At 58.9% G+C, this 17,287-nt stretch overlaps 4 protein-coding genes and 1 non-coding gene across 5 annotated transcripts; all 5 read right to left on the bottom strand.

The window, feature by feature from the left end:
• Window positions 1-39: 39 nt before the first annotated feature.
• Window positions 40-3,686, bottom strand: P168DRAFT_240517 (pyruvate carboxylase; the record flags this gene model as incomplete). The annotated part of the gene is made up of 2 exons (XM_024833719.1): window positions 40-147; window positions 210-3,686. The coding sequence occupies 2 exons, from the start codon at window positions 3,684-3,686 to the stop codon at window positions 40-42; spliced, it is 3,585 nt and encodes a 1,194-aa protein (XP_024690723.1).
• Window positions 3,687-5,383: 1,697 nt separating this feature from the next.
• P168DRAFT_320689 (clathrin heavy chain) lies at window positions 5,384-10,841 on the bottom strand (the record flags this gene model as incomplete). The annotated part of the gene is made up of 6 exons (XM_024840385.1): window positions 5,384-5,710; window positions 5,781-10,001; window positions 10,071-10,442; window positions 10,549-10,575; window positions 10,673-10,693; window positions 10,803-10,841. 6 exons carry the CDS (start codon window positions 10,839-10,841, stop codon window positions 5,384-5,386), a joined length of 5,007 nt encoding a protein of 1,668 aa, XP_024690724.1.
• A 957-nt stretch (window positions 10,842-11,798) lies between these two features.
• P168DRAFT_t136 lies at window positions 11,799-11,871 on the bottom strand. Its single transcript has one exon. It is a non-coding gene; the product is annotated as a tRNA-Thr (tRNA).
• Window positions 11,872-12,059: 188 nt separating this feature from the next.
• P168DRAFT_292235 (phosphoribosylaminoimidazolecarboxamide formyltransferase/IMP cyclohydrolase) lies at window positions 12,060-14,285 on the bottom strand. The gene is made up of 4 exons (XM_024837552.1): window positions 14,181-14,285; window positions 13,896-14,022; window positions 12,349-13,834; window positions 12,060-12,273 (listed from the first exon to the last, which is right to left on the bottom strand). The coding sequence occupies exons 1-4, from the start codon at window positions 14,194-14,196 to the stop codon at window positions 12,118-12,120; spliced, it is 1,785 nt and encodes a 594-aa protein (XP_024690725.1). The 5' UTR covers window positions 14,197-14,285; the 3' UTR covers window positions 12,060-12,117.
• A 588-nt stretch (window positions 14,286-14,873) lies between these two features.
• Window positions 14,874-16,844, bottom strand: P168DRAFT_257248 (INSIG family protein). The gene is made up of 2 exons (XM_024834545.1): window positions 15,664-16,844; window positions 14,874-15,593 (listed from the first exon to the last, which is right to left on the bottom strand). Exons 1-2 carry the CDS (start codon window positions 16,348-16,350, stop codon window positions 15,222-15,224), a joined length of 1,059 nt encoding a protein of 352 aa, XP_024690726.1. The 5' UTR covers window positions 16,351-16,844; the 3' UTR covers window positions 14,874-15,221.
• Window positions 16,845-17,287: the final 443 nt, after the last annotated feature.

Genomic DNA, 17,287 nt, shown 5'->3' on the forward strand with positions numbered 1-17,287 from the left:
TTTCTTCCTTTTTTCTTTTTTTTTAAATAAAGATTTAATTTAAGCCTTGGTGATCTTGCACACCAGGTCTTGGCCGTCGACGGAGTCACCTTCCTTGACCTGCAGGTCGGAGACCTTGCCGCTGTGGGGGGCGGAGATGACCATTTCCTAGGAATTGTTAGCAATGTATTCCACAGTATAGAGAAAAAAAGGGGGGAAAGAGGACGAACCATCTTCATGGCGCTGAGAACGGCGATAGGATCACCCTTCTTCACATCGTGGCCCTCGTGGACACGGATCTCGACGACGACACCGCTCATGGGGGCGCCGACCTGGCTGCTGTCGCCGACGTCGGCCTTGGGGCGGGCGACGTTCTCGACCGAGGCCTTCTGGTCGTCGACGCTGACCTGGCGGACCTCGCCGTTGACCTCGTAGAAGACCTCGCGCTGGCCGGTCTGCTCGGACAGCGGGCCGATGGCCAGGAGCTTGAGGATCAGCACCTTGCCCTTCTCCAGCTCGACGTGGAACTCCTCGCCGATCTCGGGGCGGGCCAGGAAGTAGCGGGTCGGCAGGACGGACAGGTCGCCGTACTTCTGCACGAACTTGCGGTAGTCCTCGAAGACCTTGGGGTACATGGCGTAGCTGGCCACGTCGTACTCGGTGGCACCGCCGAACTTCTCGCGCAGCTGGGACTTGATGGCGGCCAGGTCCAGGGGCTCGAGGTAGAGACCGGGGCGCTTGTTGAGCTGGCGGCGGTCACGCAGGGCCCGCGAGCGCAGGGGCTCGGGGAAACCGCCGAAGGGCTGGCCCATGAGACCCTCGAGGAACTCGAGCACGGAGCCGGGGAAGTCAAGCTCGGCGGCGCGGGCGACGACGTCCTCGGCGGAGAGCTTGTTGGAGACCATGAACTGGGCCAGGTCGCCGACAACCTTGGAGGTCGGGGTGACCTTGACGATGTCGCCGAGCAGGTCGTTGGCGGACTCGTAGGCCTTCTTGGTCTCGGCCCACTGCTGGCCGAGGCCGAGCTGGCTGGCCTGGAAGATCAGGTTGGTCAGCTGGCCACCGGGGATCTCGTGCTCGTAGACCTCGGGGTCGGGGCCGGTCAGGCCGGCCTCGAAGGGCGAGTAGAGCAGGCGCAGCTGGGCCCAGTAGGCGTCGAGGGCGCGGACCTGGGCGCGGTCGAGGCCGGGGTCCTGCGGGGTGCCCTCGAGCGAGGCGAGCAGGGCGCCGATGCTAGGCTGGGAGGTCATGCCGGACAAGCTGTCGGTGCAGACGTCGACGGCGTCGGCGCCGGCCTGGGCGCAGGCGATCATGGAGGCGACACCGGTGCCGGCGGAGTCGTGGGTGTGGACGTGGATGGGCAGGTCCGGGTAGCGCTCGCGGATGGCGCCAACCAGCTGGCGGGCGGCCTGGGGCTTGAGCACGCCGGCCATGTCCTTGATGCCGAGGACGTGGGGCTGGAAGGCCATGATGCGGTCGACGAGGGCCAGGTAGTAGGCGAGGTTGTACTTCTTGGCCGGGTTCAGCATGTCCCCGCTGTAGCAGACGGTGGCCTCGACGACGCCCTCGGCGGCGTGGACGGCCTTGATGCCGACCTCGAGCTGGTCGACGTCGTTGAGGGCGTCGAAGACCCGGAAGATGTCGACACCGCAGCGCTTGGCCTGCTTGCAGAAGTGGTAGATGGCGTTGTCGGGCAGGGAGGAGTAGGCGACGCCGTTGGCACCCCGCAGCAGCATCTGGAAGGGGATGTTGGGGACGGCCTTGCGCATCTTGCGCAGACGGTCCCAGGGGTCCTCGTACAGGAAGCGCATGGCGACGTCGAAGGTGGCGCCACCCCAGCACTCGAGGGAGTAGGCGTTGGCCAGGGCGTGGCTGGTCTCGTGGGCGATGTTGAGCAGGTCGATGGTGCGGACGCGGGTGGCCAGCAGCGACTGGTGGGCGTCCCGCCAGGTGGTGTCCATGATCAGGCAGCCCTGGTTGGCGCGCACGGCCTTGGCGAAGCCAGCGGGGCCCTCGCGGTCGAGGACCTGCTTCCAGCCGCGGGGGCAGGGGGCCGAGACGTCCAGGGGCTTCCCGGACTGGGGCTCGAGCAGGGTGGGACGGACGATGTCGCCCTTGAGCTTGGGCTCGCCGATCTGGCCCTTGATGCTGCTGCCGTTGACGGCGACGTCGCCGAGGTAGGCGAGCAGCTTCTGGGCGCGGTTCTGGCTGCCGACGAGGGCGAAGAGCTCGGGGGTGTCGTCGATGAAGGTGGTCCAGCAGCTGCCGTCGACGAAGGTGGGGTGGCTCAGCAGGGAGGCGAGGAAGGGGATGTTGGTCTTGACGCCGCGGATGCGGAACTCGACGAGGGCGCGGACAACCTTGCGGCGGGCGATCTCGTAGGTGGAGCCGCGGCAAGTGCACTTGACGAGCATGGAGTCGTAGTGCGGGGTGATGATGGCGCCGGCGAAGCCGTTACCGCCGTCGAGACGGACGCCGTTGCCGCCGGCGGAGCGGTAGACCTCAATCTTGCCGGTGTCGGGGGAGAAGCCCTTGGCGGGATCCTCGGTAGTGATACGGCACTGGATGGCGAAGCCGCGGATAGAGATGCGGTCCTGGGTCAGGCCGAGCTGCTCGAGGGTGGCGCCGGCGGCGATCTGGATCTGGGCAGCGACGATATCAATGCCGGTGATCTCCTCGGTGATGGTGTGCTCGACCTGGATCCGGGGGTTGATCTCGATGAAGTAGTGGCGGTTCTGCTGGTCGACGAGGAACTCGGCGGTACCGGCGTTGCGGTAGTTGACGGACTTGGCGAGCTTGACGGCGTCGGCCAAGATGCGGTCCCGGACGTCGGCGGGCAGGTCCTTGGCGGGGGCGACCTCGACGACCTTCTGGTGACGGCGCTGGACGGAGCAGTCACGCTCGAAGAGGTGGACGACGTTGCCGTAGTTGTCACCGAGCAGCTGGACCTCGATGTGCTTGGGTCGGTCGAGGAAGCGCTCGACGAAGACGGTGCCGTTGCCGAAGGCGGAGCGGGCCTCGGAGGTGGCACGCTCAAAGGCGCCGCGCAGCTCCTCCTGGTCGCGGACGACACGCATGCCGCGGCCACCACCGCCGAAGGCGGCCTTGATGATGATGGGGAAGCCGTAGGTGTCGGTGAACTCCTTGACCTCCTCGAAGCGCTCCACGGGGCCCGGGGTACCGGGGACGACGGGGACCTCGGAGCGCATGGCCAGCTGGCGAGCGGAGACCTTGTCTCCCAGGCTGTCAATGGTGTCGGGGGAGGGGCCGACGAAGACCATGCCGGACTCCTCGACCTTCCGGGCGAAGCCGGCATTCTCGGACAGGAAGCCGTAGCCCGGGTGGATGAGGTGCACGCCGTGCTCGAGGGCGATCTTGACGATCTCGTCGCCGGCCAGGTAGGCGCCGACGGGGGTATACTGGCCGCGGTGGCCGATCATGTAGGCCTCATCGGCTTTTTGACGGTGCATGCCCAGGCGGTCCTCATGGGAGTAGACCGCGACGGTCTGCAGGGACAGCTCGTGAGCCGTCCGGAAGATCCGGATGGGGATCTCACCACGGTTGGCGACGAGGATCTTCTGGAATTGCATGATGGAGGAATTGGCCCGCAGGCGGTTGTGGACGGTATCGCGGAAGTGCTCATGATGATGCTCGTCGATGAATTGGGAGTCATCGATAGCCTCCTCTGGCTGACGGGGGGCAGCCATTTTCTTTTTTTTTTTCTAGGAGGAGGGGAAGAGGGGGAGAGACGGGAGGTGGGAGAGAGGAAGAGGGAGAGGAGCAGAGAAGAGGGAATGAGGGAGAGAAGAAGAGAGAGAAGGAGGGAAGGAGAAGTGGAGACTGGTGGGAACCGAGGAAGAAGACGGATTGACGTGAAAAGACCGGGAGACGAGATGGACTGGGGGATAACCTTGGTTAATATAGGACACGGCGGGGCAGAGGAGGGAGATGACGCATGGGGGACCTTTCGGAGTGGGGATGTCTGTCACATTATACGTACCTTGGCAATCGGTCTCTATCTTTCACTCTGTCCGTGTCTGTATCCGTCTATCTGAGTATCTCAACCGCGACAATGCGGGGAGAATCAGGAAGAAAAGACCGGGTATCGGAACAGACAGGCGGGGAACGGGTGTAGTAGGATCGGGGGAGAGAATGATTGGTGGAGGAGAGAGATACGAAGGATTGAGCGAATATAGAAAAAGGGAGAGAAGATGGAGAAGGGAGGATTGAAGAGAGGAATCGATGAGCGAGAAGAAGAGATGAAGTAGAAGAAGTGAGGTCAAAGAAGTGCAGTCAAATCAAGATCCGGATCAGGAAATCGAGGGGATCACGGGACGGCGGTTCCTCAGGCCAGCCCTTCCTCACCGGTTCACCGGTTTCTCTCTCCTCTCTAGTATCCCATCTGCTATCTACAGCTTCACGTCTACACCCTCCGGTCTCTTGCAGATCGGGTGATCCAGGTGTCTCGGCAATCCACCACCATATCACCAGGTCATTCCTCAAGACACTCCGTGAATAGGCGAGTCCCTCCAAGATCGACATCCCCCGCCCAGATTGCCCCGCCGGAGAACGCTTTCCGGTCCCCTTTCTTTCCATCATCTTCGCTCGCAACTCGGCGTCTCTGGCCGAACCTCGGCCTTGGTGACTCAGAGATTCGCATCATCACATTGATTGAAAAAAAAAAAGCCAAGGAATGAATGGAATGGTGGACCTATGATCAATTTCTCCATCCATCGACCGGTGGACCGCTGGTCTGGCCAAGACGGAGAACCCATTCCTTTCCTTCCATTGCTTCTTTTCTTGGTTCTTCTCTTTGGGACCTTCCGGATGGAAAACCTTACCGAATCCATCGTCCGGTATCAACTTCCCTTCCCCGTTCACCGGAGGTCCGCTGGACCAAGACCCTAGAAGCGATCTCTCCGCCAGCAAGGTTTCGACCTCGTGCACGTTCAACCCTCCCTGACCCACTTCCACCACCCCCACGGTCTGCTACAGACCCGCTTTCTCTATTCTCTGTCGTCCGCCTGACCTTTGATCACATAGTCTATACTCTAGAGTCTATAGTCTAATCGGGATGGTCCATTACGCCACAGTAAAGGTAAGAAATACGATGTCATTCATTACGGCAGTGCCTCCACCGCTGCTTCTTTTGGGATGAAATTCGGATCAAATACAAAACAGAATCAACCACAGATATGAAAAAATAAAAATAAAAGGAAGGAGATCACGATGTCGGTCGGGAGTAAAAGTAGAGAAAAATGAAAATGAAAATGAAAATGAAAAATGAAAGAAAAAAAAGGAAGATCCCCGGCACAGGATCACATCGCAGGTCGAACGGCGGCTATACATACACACATGAACCCCGGTGAGATAAAGCGAGATAGAAAGGTCGACAGAAGAAAGATTAGAACCCGCGGAATCCTGTCGCCTGCGGCGTCATCCCATTGGTGGGCCCCGACCCCTGCGTCAGCATCAGTCGAGACCCGCCCAGGATCGGCGTGTTGTCCTCCTCCGTCTGCTGCGTCACCTCCCGCGACTTGCGCTCCTCGTTGTCCCGCTTCAGCATCTCGATCGTCCGCGTCTGCTCGCACAGGAAGTTGATCATGAACGGCATCGTAAAGTCCTGCAGTCCGTGGCGCCACGACATCTCCAGGATCACGTCCGCGCGGATCAGATCGTAGCACGCGTACAGCATACCCACGTAGCATTCCCGGCTGCCAATATCCACAAACTATTCCAGTCAGTATGAAAAGAAGAAAAGAAGAAAAAGAAAAGAAAAAGGAGGGGAAAGGGGTGCATACGTAGCGCAATAATTCTTCCACCACCTCCGACTTCCCAGACAGAGCGGCCGTCTCGATCGCATCCTTGTAGAGCTTGTCCTGCTTCGACAGCGTGATCGACTTCTCCCACCGCTTGTTGTTCCGGTAGATGCTGGCCGCGATCTGTCGGAAGAAGATCAGATCGTGCTTCTCCAGCCGCTGCGCCAGCGCCACCGCGTCGAAGTTGTCGTAGTTGTCCACCGAGTCCCGCAGCGTCTGGTAGTCCTCCTCCTCGATCAGCAGGTCGTTGATCGCGTCGTTGACCGCCCGCTTGTTCTGCCCCTGCACGCTCAGCAGGAACGGCTTGATCAGCGGGATGTTGTCCGACGTCTGGAAGATCCGCACCACCCGGTTCACGTCGATCCGCGCCGTCAGCGCCTGCAGCAGGTCCGTCAGCAGCAGCGGCTGCTCCTGCAGGTAGAAGTTGAGCGCCCGGTAGTAGATTTCCAGGTTCGCCACCTTGACCACGATGTCCCGGAAGGAGTGGTGCTCCCACGCGTCCGCCGCCCGCTCCATCATCGCCAGCGCCGCGTTGTCCCACTCGTCGTAGTGGCAGTACAGGAACACCAGCTCCGGCCACAGCGCCGCCTCCTCGCACGCCCGGATCATCTTGGGGATGTTGATCCGCGACCAGAACAGCTTCAGGTGCTCCATCACCCGCTCCGGGTGGTACTTCGACAGCGCGATGCCCAGCTCCGTGAACATGCCCATGTGCGCCCGCTCCAGCCCCAGCCCGGCCTCGAGCACCCCGATCAGCTCGTCGAAGTACCCGTTCCGCTCGTACTGCCGCACCAGGTCCTGCAGCTCCTCCGCGTGCACGATCAGGTTCAGACCGCAGATCTGCGCCAGACGGAACTCCTTCTTGGCCACGCACGCCTCGTTGACCTCGCGCCACACCTTGACGCTGTTGGCCTTGCGCGCGCACTCCACCGCCGCCTGGTAGTCCTCCAGGTGCACCAGCGTCGTCGCCAGCTTGGCCCAGTTCGAGATGCTCGTGAAGAAGATCTTGGCCGCCTGGTGGTAGCCCTCGGCGTAGGCACGGTCACCCGACTCCTCGATGTCCGCCACGTTGCTCGCACGCAGGAAGTCCTCCAGCTCCGCCAGCTGGTCCAGACGCGCGTAGCAGAACGCCAGGCCCGTGTCGACGGCCGGCTCCCGCAGGGTCTTGCGGGCCATGCGGAGGTACTTGACGAGGTCCTCGTCCTTGCCGGCGTGGGTCGCCGTCTCGATCACCTCGGGGTAGTTGGACGGGTCACCGGCGCGGATGTACGACTCGATGGCGTCCGACACGCGGAGGCCGTCCAGCTGGGCCTTGGCGACCTTGCTCCACACCTCGGGCAGCTCGACGCGCTCGGCGAACTCCTGGGCGCGGTCGATGCTGACGATGTTCTCCACCAGGACGTTGACGGCGGCCAGCGGGTTGTTGACCTTCTTGTAGACCTCGAAGGCCTCCTCGTACAGGCCGACGGAGATACACATCTCGGCGATCTCGTCGGGGCTGAACTCGTTGAGCTGGTGGATGTAGTCCATCAGGCGGCCCTTGTCGGCCTTGGCCGCGGTCAGCATCAGCAGGTTCTGCAGGCTGCCGTTGTCGCTGAACGGCGACGGCTCCAGGATGATCTTCTCCAGCAGCTCGATCAGCTCGCCGGGCATGTCCGCCTCGAGGAAGGACTTGACGGCGACGGAGACCTTGTCGGGCTCGGTGGACTCGGGCACGGCGGTGGCGATGACCTGGTCCACCAGCGACCGGCGGTGCTGGTTGTTCTCGCTCAGCACGAAGGACCAGATCTCGGGGTCGGCGCGCTCGACCAGGTAGCGGGCCTGGGCGCGGTACATGGCGTTCTCGTTGGTGATGCCGATGAGCTCCAGGTCGTTCTGGCCCTTGCGGTAGGCGATGTAGGCGAGGTTGGGGTCGCGCTTCTCGCAGTACTTGCCGACGGTCAGCGTGTCGTACAGCTCGTTCTCCTTGAGGAACTTCTCCGGGTTGTTGTTGCTGTCGATGTAGATCTTGGCCAGGGCATTGTAGACGGCCTGCTGCTGGTTGCCGGTGGCGAGCGTGGCCTCGAGGAAGGGCAGGAGCAGCTTCAGGCGGTTGCGCGACTCGACCTGGCTGACGAGCTCGTCGATGGGGATGACGGCGGGGTCAACGGTGCTCAGCAGGTTGCGGATGATGGCCTCGTCGCAGTCCACGTCCAGCAGACCGCCGACGACGGCCGGGGTCCGGGACGGGTTGACGCGCTGCACGTAGACCTCAATGGACTTGTACTGCTGGTTCTGGTAGAGGTAGAGGACGAGGTCGTGGATGAGGTTGAAGCGGTCGCAGACGATGATGAGCGGCAGCTGCTCGGTCAGGCGGGCCTCCTTGAGGAAGTTCTTGACCTTCTCGGGGTTGTAGTAGTTGCTCTCGCGGCAGATACGCTCGACCTCGGGGATCTGGCCCATGGCGGTGGCGGCCACGATGTACTTGAAGTGCACCTCGGGGTCCTCGCTCAGGTTGACGATGCTGCCGAGGTAGTAGTACAGGCCCTCAGCGGTGCGGTACTTCTCGAGCAGGGCGATGAGGCGGGTGGGGCCCAGGAGGTCGGAGAACTTGGTGCAGAGCTGGACGACGGCCTGCAGGTTCTGGCGGATGTTGGCCTGCAGCATGGTGTCCATGCACTCGACGGTCTGCTCAACGGAGAGGCGGCCGACGTAGGACATCAGCCACTCCGTGCTCAGCTTGTCGGTGCGCACGATGTTGCGCTTGATGACGGCGGGGTCGTCGGTGTTCTCGAGCGCGCGCTGGATGAGGCCGGCGTTCTCGCACAGCTGGGCGATGCGGGGGCGGTCGTAGTGGGTGAAGATCTCGTTGCCGAGGATGGCGTCGGCGACCTGGGGCGCGTTGACGAGGTTCATCTCCAGCAGGCGGGTCTGCAGGTGGCCGTGCTCGGGCTTGTTGTCCTTGAGGGCGTCGAGCAGGAAGGAGGTGGCCTGCTGGATCATGTTCTGGGACAGGAAGACGTCGACGACGCGGTCAAGGTCGATCAGGGCACCGGACTCCTCGTTGGCCAGCTGGGAGGCGAACTCGGCGCCCTTCTCGGGGTTGACGCGCACGATGTGCTGCAGCAGCTGGGTGTAGTCAGGCTGGTAGCCGACCTGCTTGGAATAGGCGAGGATCTGGTCGAACTGGCCGGTCTCGGCGAAACCGGCGATGACCTTGTGGGGCACGTTGGCCTCCAGGTAGATCTTAAGGGCCAGGGCCATGTCGTAGGGGCGGACGATGTCTCCCAGCTCCTCGGAGGCCTCGAGCTTGTTCTCGTTCATCCACTTCTCGAGCAGGTGCTTGCGGTTCTGCTGCAGGACGGGGCGGACGAGCTCAACGCTTTCGTAGCGGTTGAGGGTACCCTTGTCGAGCAGCATGCCAAAGTACTGCAGGATGACGGACATCTGGCCGGTCTGCGGGGCGTTCTTGAAGCGGTTGATGGTCTCGGGGGTGCGCAGGAAGCCGCGGGGGGAGTTGGCAGCGATCTTGGCGGCCTCGCCGAAGTTGCCCTGAGCGATCAGGTTGTCGAACTGCTGCTGGTACAGGTGGTCGGCGCCGGGCAGGCCGGCCTTGGAGGCCAGCTTGACGGCCAGGCCGGACATGGCGGGGTTCTCCATCAGGTACTGGACGATGGTGGACTCGTCGACGCTGACCGAGAGGACCTGACCCTTGCGGTTGACGCCCACCAGGCCGGCGGAGTCGGAGTCGGGGGCGGTGGTGAAGATGGTCTCGCTGGAGATGCGGTTCATGAAGATGCAGGTGCCAGTCTCGAGGTCGTAGAGGTGGATGAACCCGTACTTGGTGACGAGGTAGACCACGTCATAGCGGCGGGAGACCTGCATGGCGACGGGGAAGTCGTTGACGGCCTCCTGGGGGAAGTAGACCTCGACGGCCTTCTTCTGGAAGCGAGGGTTGGGCTCCTGGTGGTCGATCTCGGCGATCTGCAACTTGGCGCCGGTCGGGGTGCGGACGGCGAAGGTGAAGAGCTTGTGCTCCAGGGGCGAGCCCTCGACACGGATGGAGGCGAAGGTGGCGGCGTGACCCTCGATGAACTGGGAGATGCCGCGCTCCTTGGAGTAGAGCTGCATGGAACCGACCACGCGGCCCTGCTGGGAGCTGATACCGACCACGACCATCCACTTCTCATCATCATTCACGCGGTAGTTGATAATTTGGCAGCCCTGTATCCACCGTGGTTAGTCGGGGGTCGGGAGCTGAGGAGGACGGAGAGGAGGGGGAGGAAGGCATACACTCAGGTTAGGCAGTCGATCAAAGACCTTGAGGGGCTGGGATTGGGTGGGGTCAAAGACATCCCAGTGGTAGACGGAGGTCTCGGTGACCAGACCCAGGCAACGTTCGCTGAACCACTTCCAGTAGACAATGTCCTCGTTCATGACGGCGGACTTGAGCTTCTGCTTGGCGGTCAGGTCGAAGATCTGGACGGTACGGCCCTGAGCCTTGAGGGCGATGATGTTCTTGGTCCAGTGCATGATAGCACTGTCCGCGTTAATCGGCCGCTTGATGACTTCATTGTTGTTCTTCAGGTTGATGATGATAACTTGGGGCTTGTCATCCTCGCTCAATTTTTGCCGAACGCACACGAAGTGATCCGACTCTAAAGTCTGTTGGGAGAGAGGCACGGGGTATTAGCCACCTGGTCTCTCGGAACCCACCCATGCGGTGGGTACCTGACGTGGAGAGGAGGGGGGGGGGGGGGGGGGTACTCACACAGGAGTTGAAACCGATTGAAGCCGGCTAGAGGGGGGGGTTAGATTGTCAGTCACAGAGGTTATGGTATTGGCGTGGTGATGCAAGGAGAAGGATTGCGCGTCCACGGCTGCAGCGAACGTACCGCGATTTCAACATTTGTCAACTAGAAGGGAGAGCAGATGCGTTAGCCATGCGGTTCTTGGACGGGGAATTGATCGACCCGGGGAGAGGGACCGGGTCAATCGGACAGGAAGTAAAGAGAGGAGAGGTACATTAACGAGCTCCGTAAACTTGATAGGTAAAGGAGCCATGTTTATTTACCAAGGTCGCCAGGGGACCTCATCCACCTAATAAACGCCGCGCAAAGAGACCGGGAAGATAGGGGCGGAGAAGACGGAAAGGAGACGGGAATGGATTAGAAGGATAAATAAGAAGCGTGAGAAGAAGGAAAGAAGAAGGGGAGAAGGAAAGAAGAAGGAGAGGGAGAAGGAGAGTAAAGTGAGTAAAGTGAGGAGAGAAGAAGTGAGGTCAAAGTAGAGGAAGAAGTGGAAGGGAAAGTGAGAGATGGCCAGACCGGAGTTCAGTCAGTGACCTCAGGAGAGAAACCGCTGAGGTGTCGCTTATTGTTGCGGCCTGGGGCGGTCACGTGGGGTCAGGGGGACAACTTTACATTGACCACCTTACTCTCCATAACACTACAGTATATACTCTATATTCTATACTTTATATATTACTCTTCTCCTCTAGAACAGATTCTCTGTACATCCATTTCAACAGAGTCATCACAATGAAGACCGTTGGTGACGGAGACGGATATAAATAGCACAGCCTTCCATCTATGAAGGTATGGAGTCCGGGGATCTATGCCTACAGCAACACATCCAGATCTCTAGTCTCCAGGAATGGTATCCTCGAGTGTCAAGCTATCATAACCCATTCCAGTCACCGTTTTCCCTGTCTGTCTATCGATGCAACATCGATCAATTGATTGATCTCCGTGGGTATCCGGAATGGGGCATGGCATTCCACGGTTGCTGCGGAAAGGAGATCATCGCACTCGAAACAGGGGCACACGACCAAGGAAGTAATTAATCAAACAAGATAAAATAACAAGAAAACAACGTCAATCAGTAATAATAATAATCATTCAGCAAAGCAGAAAAATATACTAAATAGGATAGATAATCCAGCTAGAATGCGAAGTAGCTAGCTCCCCCCCTCTCCGTAGCAGCTAAAAAAGAATATATATATATATAAACGACAAAAAATGCTTCCACGCGGATTCGAACCGCGGACTTCATGATTACTAGTCATGCACTCTACCAACTGAGTTATAGAAGCTGGTTGATTTCTATCCTTTTTCTAGCGCTCTATGTACTACGCTTTGGATTTTGCTGGTTCAACGTTACCTTCCTCCCAGCTACCAAAGACACGGGAGGCACGGAGTGCCCGATCTATATACCCCTCTACAGGTAAGATTGGCAATCTATTACGCTACTGGAATATCCAATATCATTAACATATGGAATCTTTTTTCTTTCCTTCTATACTTCATAAAAACAAGGCACGTGGCACAGAGACCTCCACTTAATGGTGGAACAGACGGTTGCCCTGCTCGACAAAGACCATGCCGAGCTTCTCGGCCGTCTCGAACACGGGGCCGTCGTTCTGGCTCCCGCTCGGGGCGGCGATGTACTTGACACCGGACCGGGCCGCGCGGAAGACGTTGTCGATGAAGGGGAACTATCTAGTCAGTTGGTTCATAGAAGACAGAGGGGGGGGGGGAGTAGAAAGAGAAAAGAGAGGGGGGAGACATACGAATGCATCAGACGAAACGGCCACCTCGCTCAGCTGGGAGAGCCAGCTCTCCCGCTCCTCGGCGGTGAACGGCGCAGGCACCTCCTCAAAGACCCGCTCGTACTCGGCCTTCTCGGCGTCGTTGCGCGGGGTGTTGCCGGAGCAGAGCAGGTCGATGGCGTTGCTCTTGTCGGCGCGCTTGGTGCCCGCCTTCCAGCGGATGTTGAGCACGCGGTCGTGGAAGCGCATCCACCAGTTGTCGGCCTTGTCGCCGGCGAGGCGCGTGCAGTGGATGCGGCTCTGCTGGCCGGCACCCAGGCCGATGACCTGGCCGTTCAGGGCGTAGCAGACCGAGTTAGACTGGGTGTACTTGAGCGCGATGGTGGCGACGGTGAGGTCGCGCAGGGCGGCGTCGGGCAGGACCTTGAGGTCCTTGGGGGTGACGATGGTGGAGAAGGTCTTGTGCGGGGAGATGACGAGGTCGTTGCGGTGCTGGGTCAGCTGGACGCCGTAGAGGGTGCGGGTCTCCTCGGCGGCCGGGACGTAGTTCTCGTCCATCTGGAGGACCAGGTACTTGCCGCCCTTCTTCTTGGACAGGATGGCCAGGGCCTCGTCAGAGTAGCCGGGGGCGATGACACCGTCGGAGACCTCGCGCGAGACGATCTTGGCGGTGGGCACGTCGACGATGTCGCTGAGGGCGAGGATGTCACCGAAGCTGGACATGCGGTCGGCACCGCGGGCACGGGCGTAGGCCTGGGCCAGGCCGGAGGACTCGATGCCGGCGATGTCGTCGACCATGTAGACCTTGCGCTCCTTGTTGTTCAGGGGCACGCCGACGGCGGCACCGGCGGGGGAGACGTGCTTGAAGCTGGCGGCGGCGGGGTAGCCGAGGGCCTGCTTCAGCTCCTTGACGAGGGCCCAGGAGTTGAGGGCGTCAAGCAGGTTGACGTAGCCGGGGGAGCCGTTGAGGGCCTTGAAGGGGAGCTTGCCCTGGAGGGTGAAGGCGGCGGCGGGCTTCTGGTGGGGGTTGGTGCCGTAGCGCAGGGGGAGGTACTGCTCGCCGTTGCCGGCGTACTGCTTGCGGAAGAAGCCGGCGATGGCGGCGTCGTAGTCGGCAGTCTGCTCGAAGGCCTTGAGGGCGTAGAGCTTGCGGCTGGCGGCGGTGATCTCGCCGGCCTCGAGCTCCTTGAGGAACTCGGGGTAGTCCCCGGCGTCGGACAGGATGGTGACGCGGGCGTGGTTCTTGGCGGCGGCGCGGAGAAGGGTGACACCGCCGATATCGATCTCCTCGACGGCCTCCTCGATGGTGACGTTGATCTTGTTGACGGTGGCCTTGAAGGGGTAGAGGTTGCAGACGACGTAGTCGACCTTGGCGATCTTCTGCTCCGCCAGGTCGCGCTCGTCGGACTCGATATCACGGGCCAGGATACCGCCGTGGACGGCGGGGTGGAGGGTCTTGACGCGACCGCCGAGCATCTCGGGGGCGTGGGTGATGACGGAGACGTCTCTGTTATCATCATCGTCAGTACGTTCACCGGACAAGTTGACAGAATACAGGAAGAACTCACTCGACAGGGAATCCGGCGTCACGGATCATGCGCGCGGTGCCGCCGGAGGCCAGGAGACGAACATTGTGCTTGACAAGACCCTTGGCCAGGTCCAAGAGACCAGTCTTGTCATAGACGGAGATGATAGCTGTAGAGTCAGTTAAATTGTTCCTTCATTTTCTTTCCTTTATAATTGTTTATTTTCCTTCCCCATGGTAGTATATATTGCTTCCCCGTTCTCCACAGTATGGAACCCCATAAACAAGCATACATCTACCACCCCAACCGAACAAGAAAACAGCTTACCGGACTTTTGAGACATCTTGACACAGCCGCAAGACACTAGAAACGGAATTGAATTAGATCCAGACACTTGATGAGTCAAAAAACGCTGGGGGCCGTGTGGTAAGAGCAAAGGAAGGACGCAGGAGGGGCAGAAGTTTTTTTCGTTTCCCTCGGAGATGCCCCTCCATGTGACGGAGTACGGAGGACCCCGGGGATGGTATGACGACGATGGGATGCTCTCCACGGATTGACAATTGGGGATAACACGGGGGGTAAAGCAGACATACCTGAAGATAGTGGACAGGATAAGAGCAGAAGTGAAAAAAGACAGAAAGACAGAAGAAGAAGAAGAAGAGAAGAAAAGAAGAAATGAAAGATCACGCGGGGTTCACTTCAATCCGTCATTTCTGCCTCCGCTTTCGGGGAACACCTGCACAGCGGTATAGGTGAGTCATCCGCATAACACTTCACAAAAAGCATCCTTAGTAATCTCTGAGTCATCCAAGCAGACACCTGACAAACAAGGCAGTAACGTCTCGGCTAACCCACGTGATGCCGCTAGGCGAAACCCCCGAGCATAAAAACTCTCCATCGGAAACTTCCCTTTCCTTCCCTTTCTTCTTTTTCCTTCTTCATGAACAACGCAAATATCACGTTCTTTCAAAAGCGTTCCTACGAGGGTATCTCTTTCTCTACGGAGGGGGGATAGCTGATGACATACGGAAATCGTCTATAAGAATGGAGAAGGACTGCGATTTATTCGCAGAGGGTTGATCTTGGGTGCAGTGTCTTGATCACAGTGACAGAGACTGCAATGATTGACTCGACATCTTGTCTACTTCTATTCATATTTTTATATTGGGTAGTATGTTTAGATTGATTTGATGATGAGAGGTCTTGATTAATTAATAAGAATGAAATAACAAGAAGAATAATAAGGATATCACGATATCATGAATAAGAATAAGAATAATAAGGCTCCGTACAGGCACAGACACAGTCGTAGAATGACTGGTAGCCCCAACCCTCCAAAAAGTAAATATACGGCTCTAGTAATTTTGTTCATGCTTGCAGTCCATCACGTCGGCTGCTGCCAATCGCCAGCTGCCGCCCGATATTCCCAAAACACACGCACGCGCAGAACAGCACGCTGGCCACCCACGTCCGCACCGCGATGCTCTCCTGCGTCACCCCCGACACCAACCCGTAGTCCCGCAGTGTCGCATTCAGCCCGGGGATCGTGGCCCGCGATGCCTCCGTCGCAGCCGGCACCAGGTCCGGCTTCAGGCTCAGCACGATGCCCATCCCCGCCACTCCTACCGTCGTCGAGAGGAGGAAGCCTGTTTTGGTGCGGTCGATCAGGTACCATAGCACGGGATTCGCGAGAGCCAGCGTCACCGAGGCTTGAGTGGTGGATTCCCACGGTAGTCGTCGCTAGACAAAAAAAAACTCCCGTTAGTCGCAGACACCCCGAGTATTGTGTTAATCAAGACTGGAGACTTACCATGGCAAACGCGACGCCGACAAAAGCCCCCACGCTTCGCACCACCGCCACCCAGGACAGCGTCCGATCCTCCGTCTCCTGGTCATTCTTCGCCCGAGTCACATCCTCCGAGAACAGATCCAGCCAAGGCAGCAGATTGCCCAGGGCGACCCCCACCACGGCCCACGACACCAGGTACTCCCAGGAGCCGCTCGAGTGCGTGTTATCCAGCTTCACCGGCGTGATCCAGTGGTTCTCGTGCAGATGAATCGTAATAAACCCGTAGACGATCCCAAAGCCCACCAGACACGCGCTCTTGAGCGTCTGCGGCAGGATCACCCCGCGGAACAACCCCTGACTCAACCGCGCCGACCGGGTGCGCTGTCGCGCCAGTCGATCCGGCGACTCGGGCGGTGCGATCGCGGGCGGATGTTCGGACAAGGGCGTGTGAACTTCCGTCCCCCAGGGGCTGTTGTCGTCCCGGACGCCCTCAAACGCCGTCGGGGAGTAGATACCAAAGAGCGTCGACGAGGTCAGGTTCATGATCGACCCATTGCGGCTGACGCTGGCGGACCCGGCATCTTTGGGGGCCAGCAGGTCGGGGTTGGCCGGCTCGGCGGGCGTGGGCGCTTCGGACGACTCGTTGGAGGGGGCGACGTCGAATACGCGACGCGGACGGGGGCGTAGCACCCGAGGCTCGTCCGACATGACAGGCAGAAGCGACAATGGTAAAGATTTCTCCGGAAAAAGAAACAAGCGTGTTTATGATTCAACCGCGATGCGACGTCGGCGAAGGCTCAATAAATAGTAAAATAGAAGAGAAACCAGTGGCGCTAAAAGCTAAACTCCTCTCCAAAACAATGACGAACAGATACAGGCGAAAGAAGAAAGAGAGAAAGAGAGAGAGAGAGAGATGTAGACAAGAGGGGAAACGAACGGGGAAGGAAAAAGAGGAGAAAAGAAACGGGGTGGAGTCGAATGATGTTGTTGAGTCCAGTTAGGGAAGCAAAAAAACGCCCGGTCCTCTAATTTTTCCCTTTTTTTACCCTTTTGTTTTTCCCTCACTTAGGCGCCGGATGCACTGCACGGATGCCAAATCAGACCAGGAATAAGTAATACTGAGGAGGTTGGAAGCGATATGTTTCGTGCACTTGTGTCGGGGGTGGAGCTCCTGCACACGATTTGCCAAGGGGATCGGCGGGTTCGGTGGTGGGAAAACTCCGTTCGTCGTCAGAGTCTCTGGTTAATTACCCCTAGTGCGATGATGTCAACACCATCTGTCGTTTGAGATGTCGGTTAATCTACACCGCCTGATGGGGGTGGATGTTGATGATAGAAGACGATTTAAGAGAAGAGACAGAGAAGAAGAAGAAGAAGAAGAAGAAACAGAAGTAGAAGAGAAAAGAAGAGGTGAAAACAAAACAAACAGCACAGTTTAGTCATACGATACTGACATGTGATTTATGCACACCCTGGTCCCTGCAGTGGCCGAGCACCGTCACAAGCCAAGCAACCTACGTCGGAGAGGGGTTCTCGGTGGGGAGATTCATTCAAATCCAGAGCTCTGGTTGTATATCATAACATCTGCAATTGCTAACACAGGAGATGAAGAAGGTAAATGGTATGGTGAAGTGGGAAAGAAAGG

This window comes from Aspergillus campestris (assembly GCF_002847485.1).
Source record: "Aspergillus campestris IBT 28561 chromosome Unknown P168scaffold_10, whole genome shotgun sequence".
NCBI lineage: Eukaryota > Fungi > Ascomycota > Eurotiomycetes > Eurotiales > Aspergillaceae > Aspergillus > Aspergillus campestris.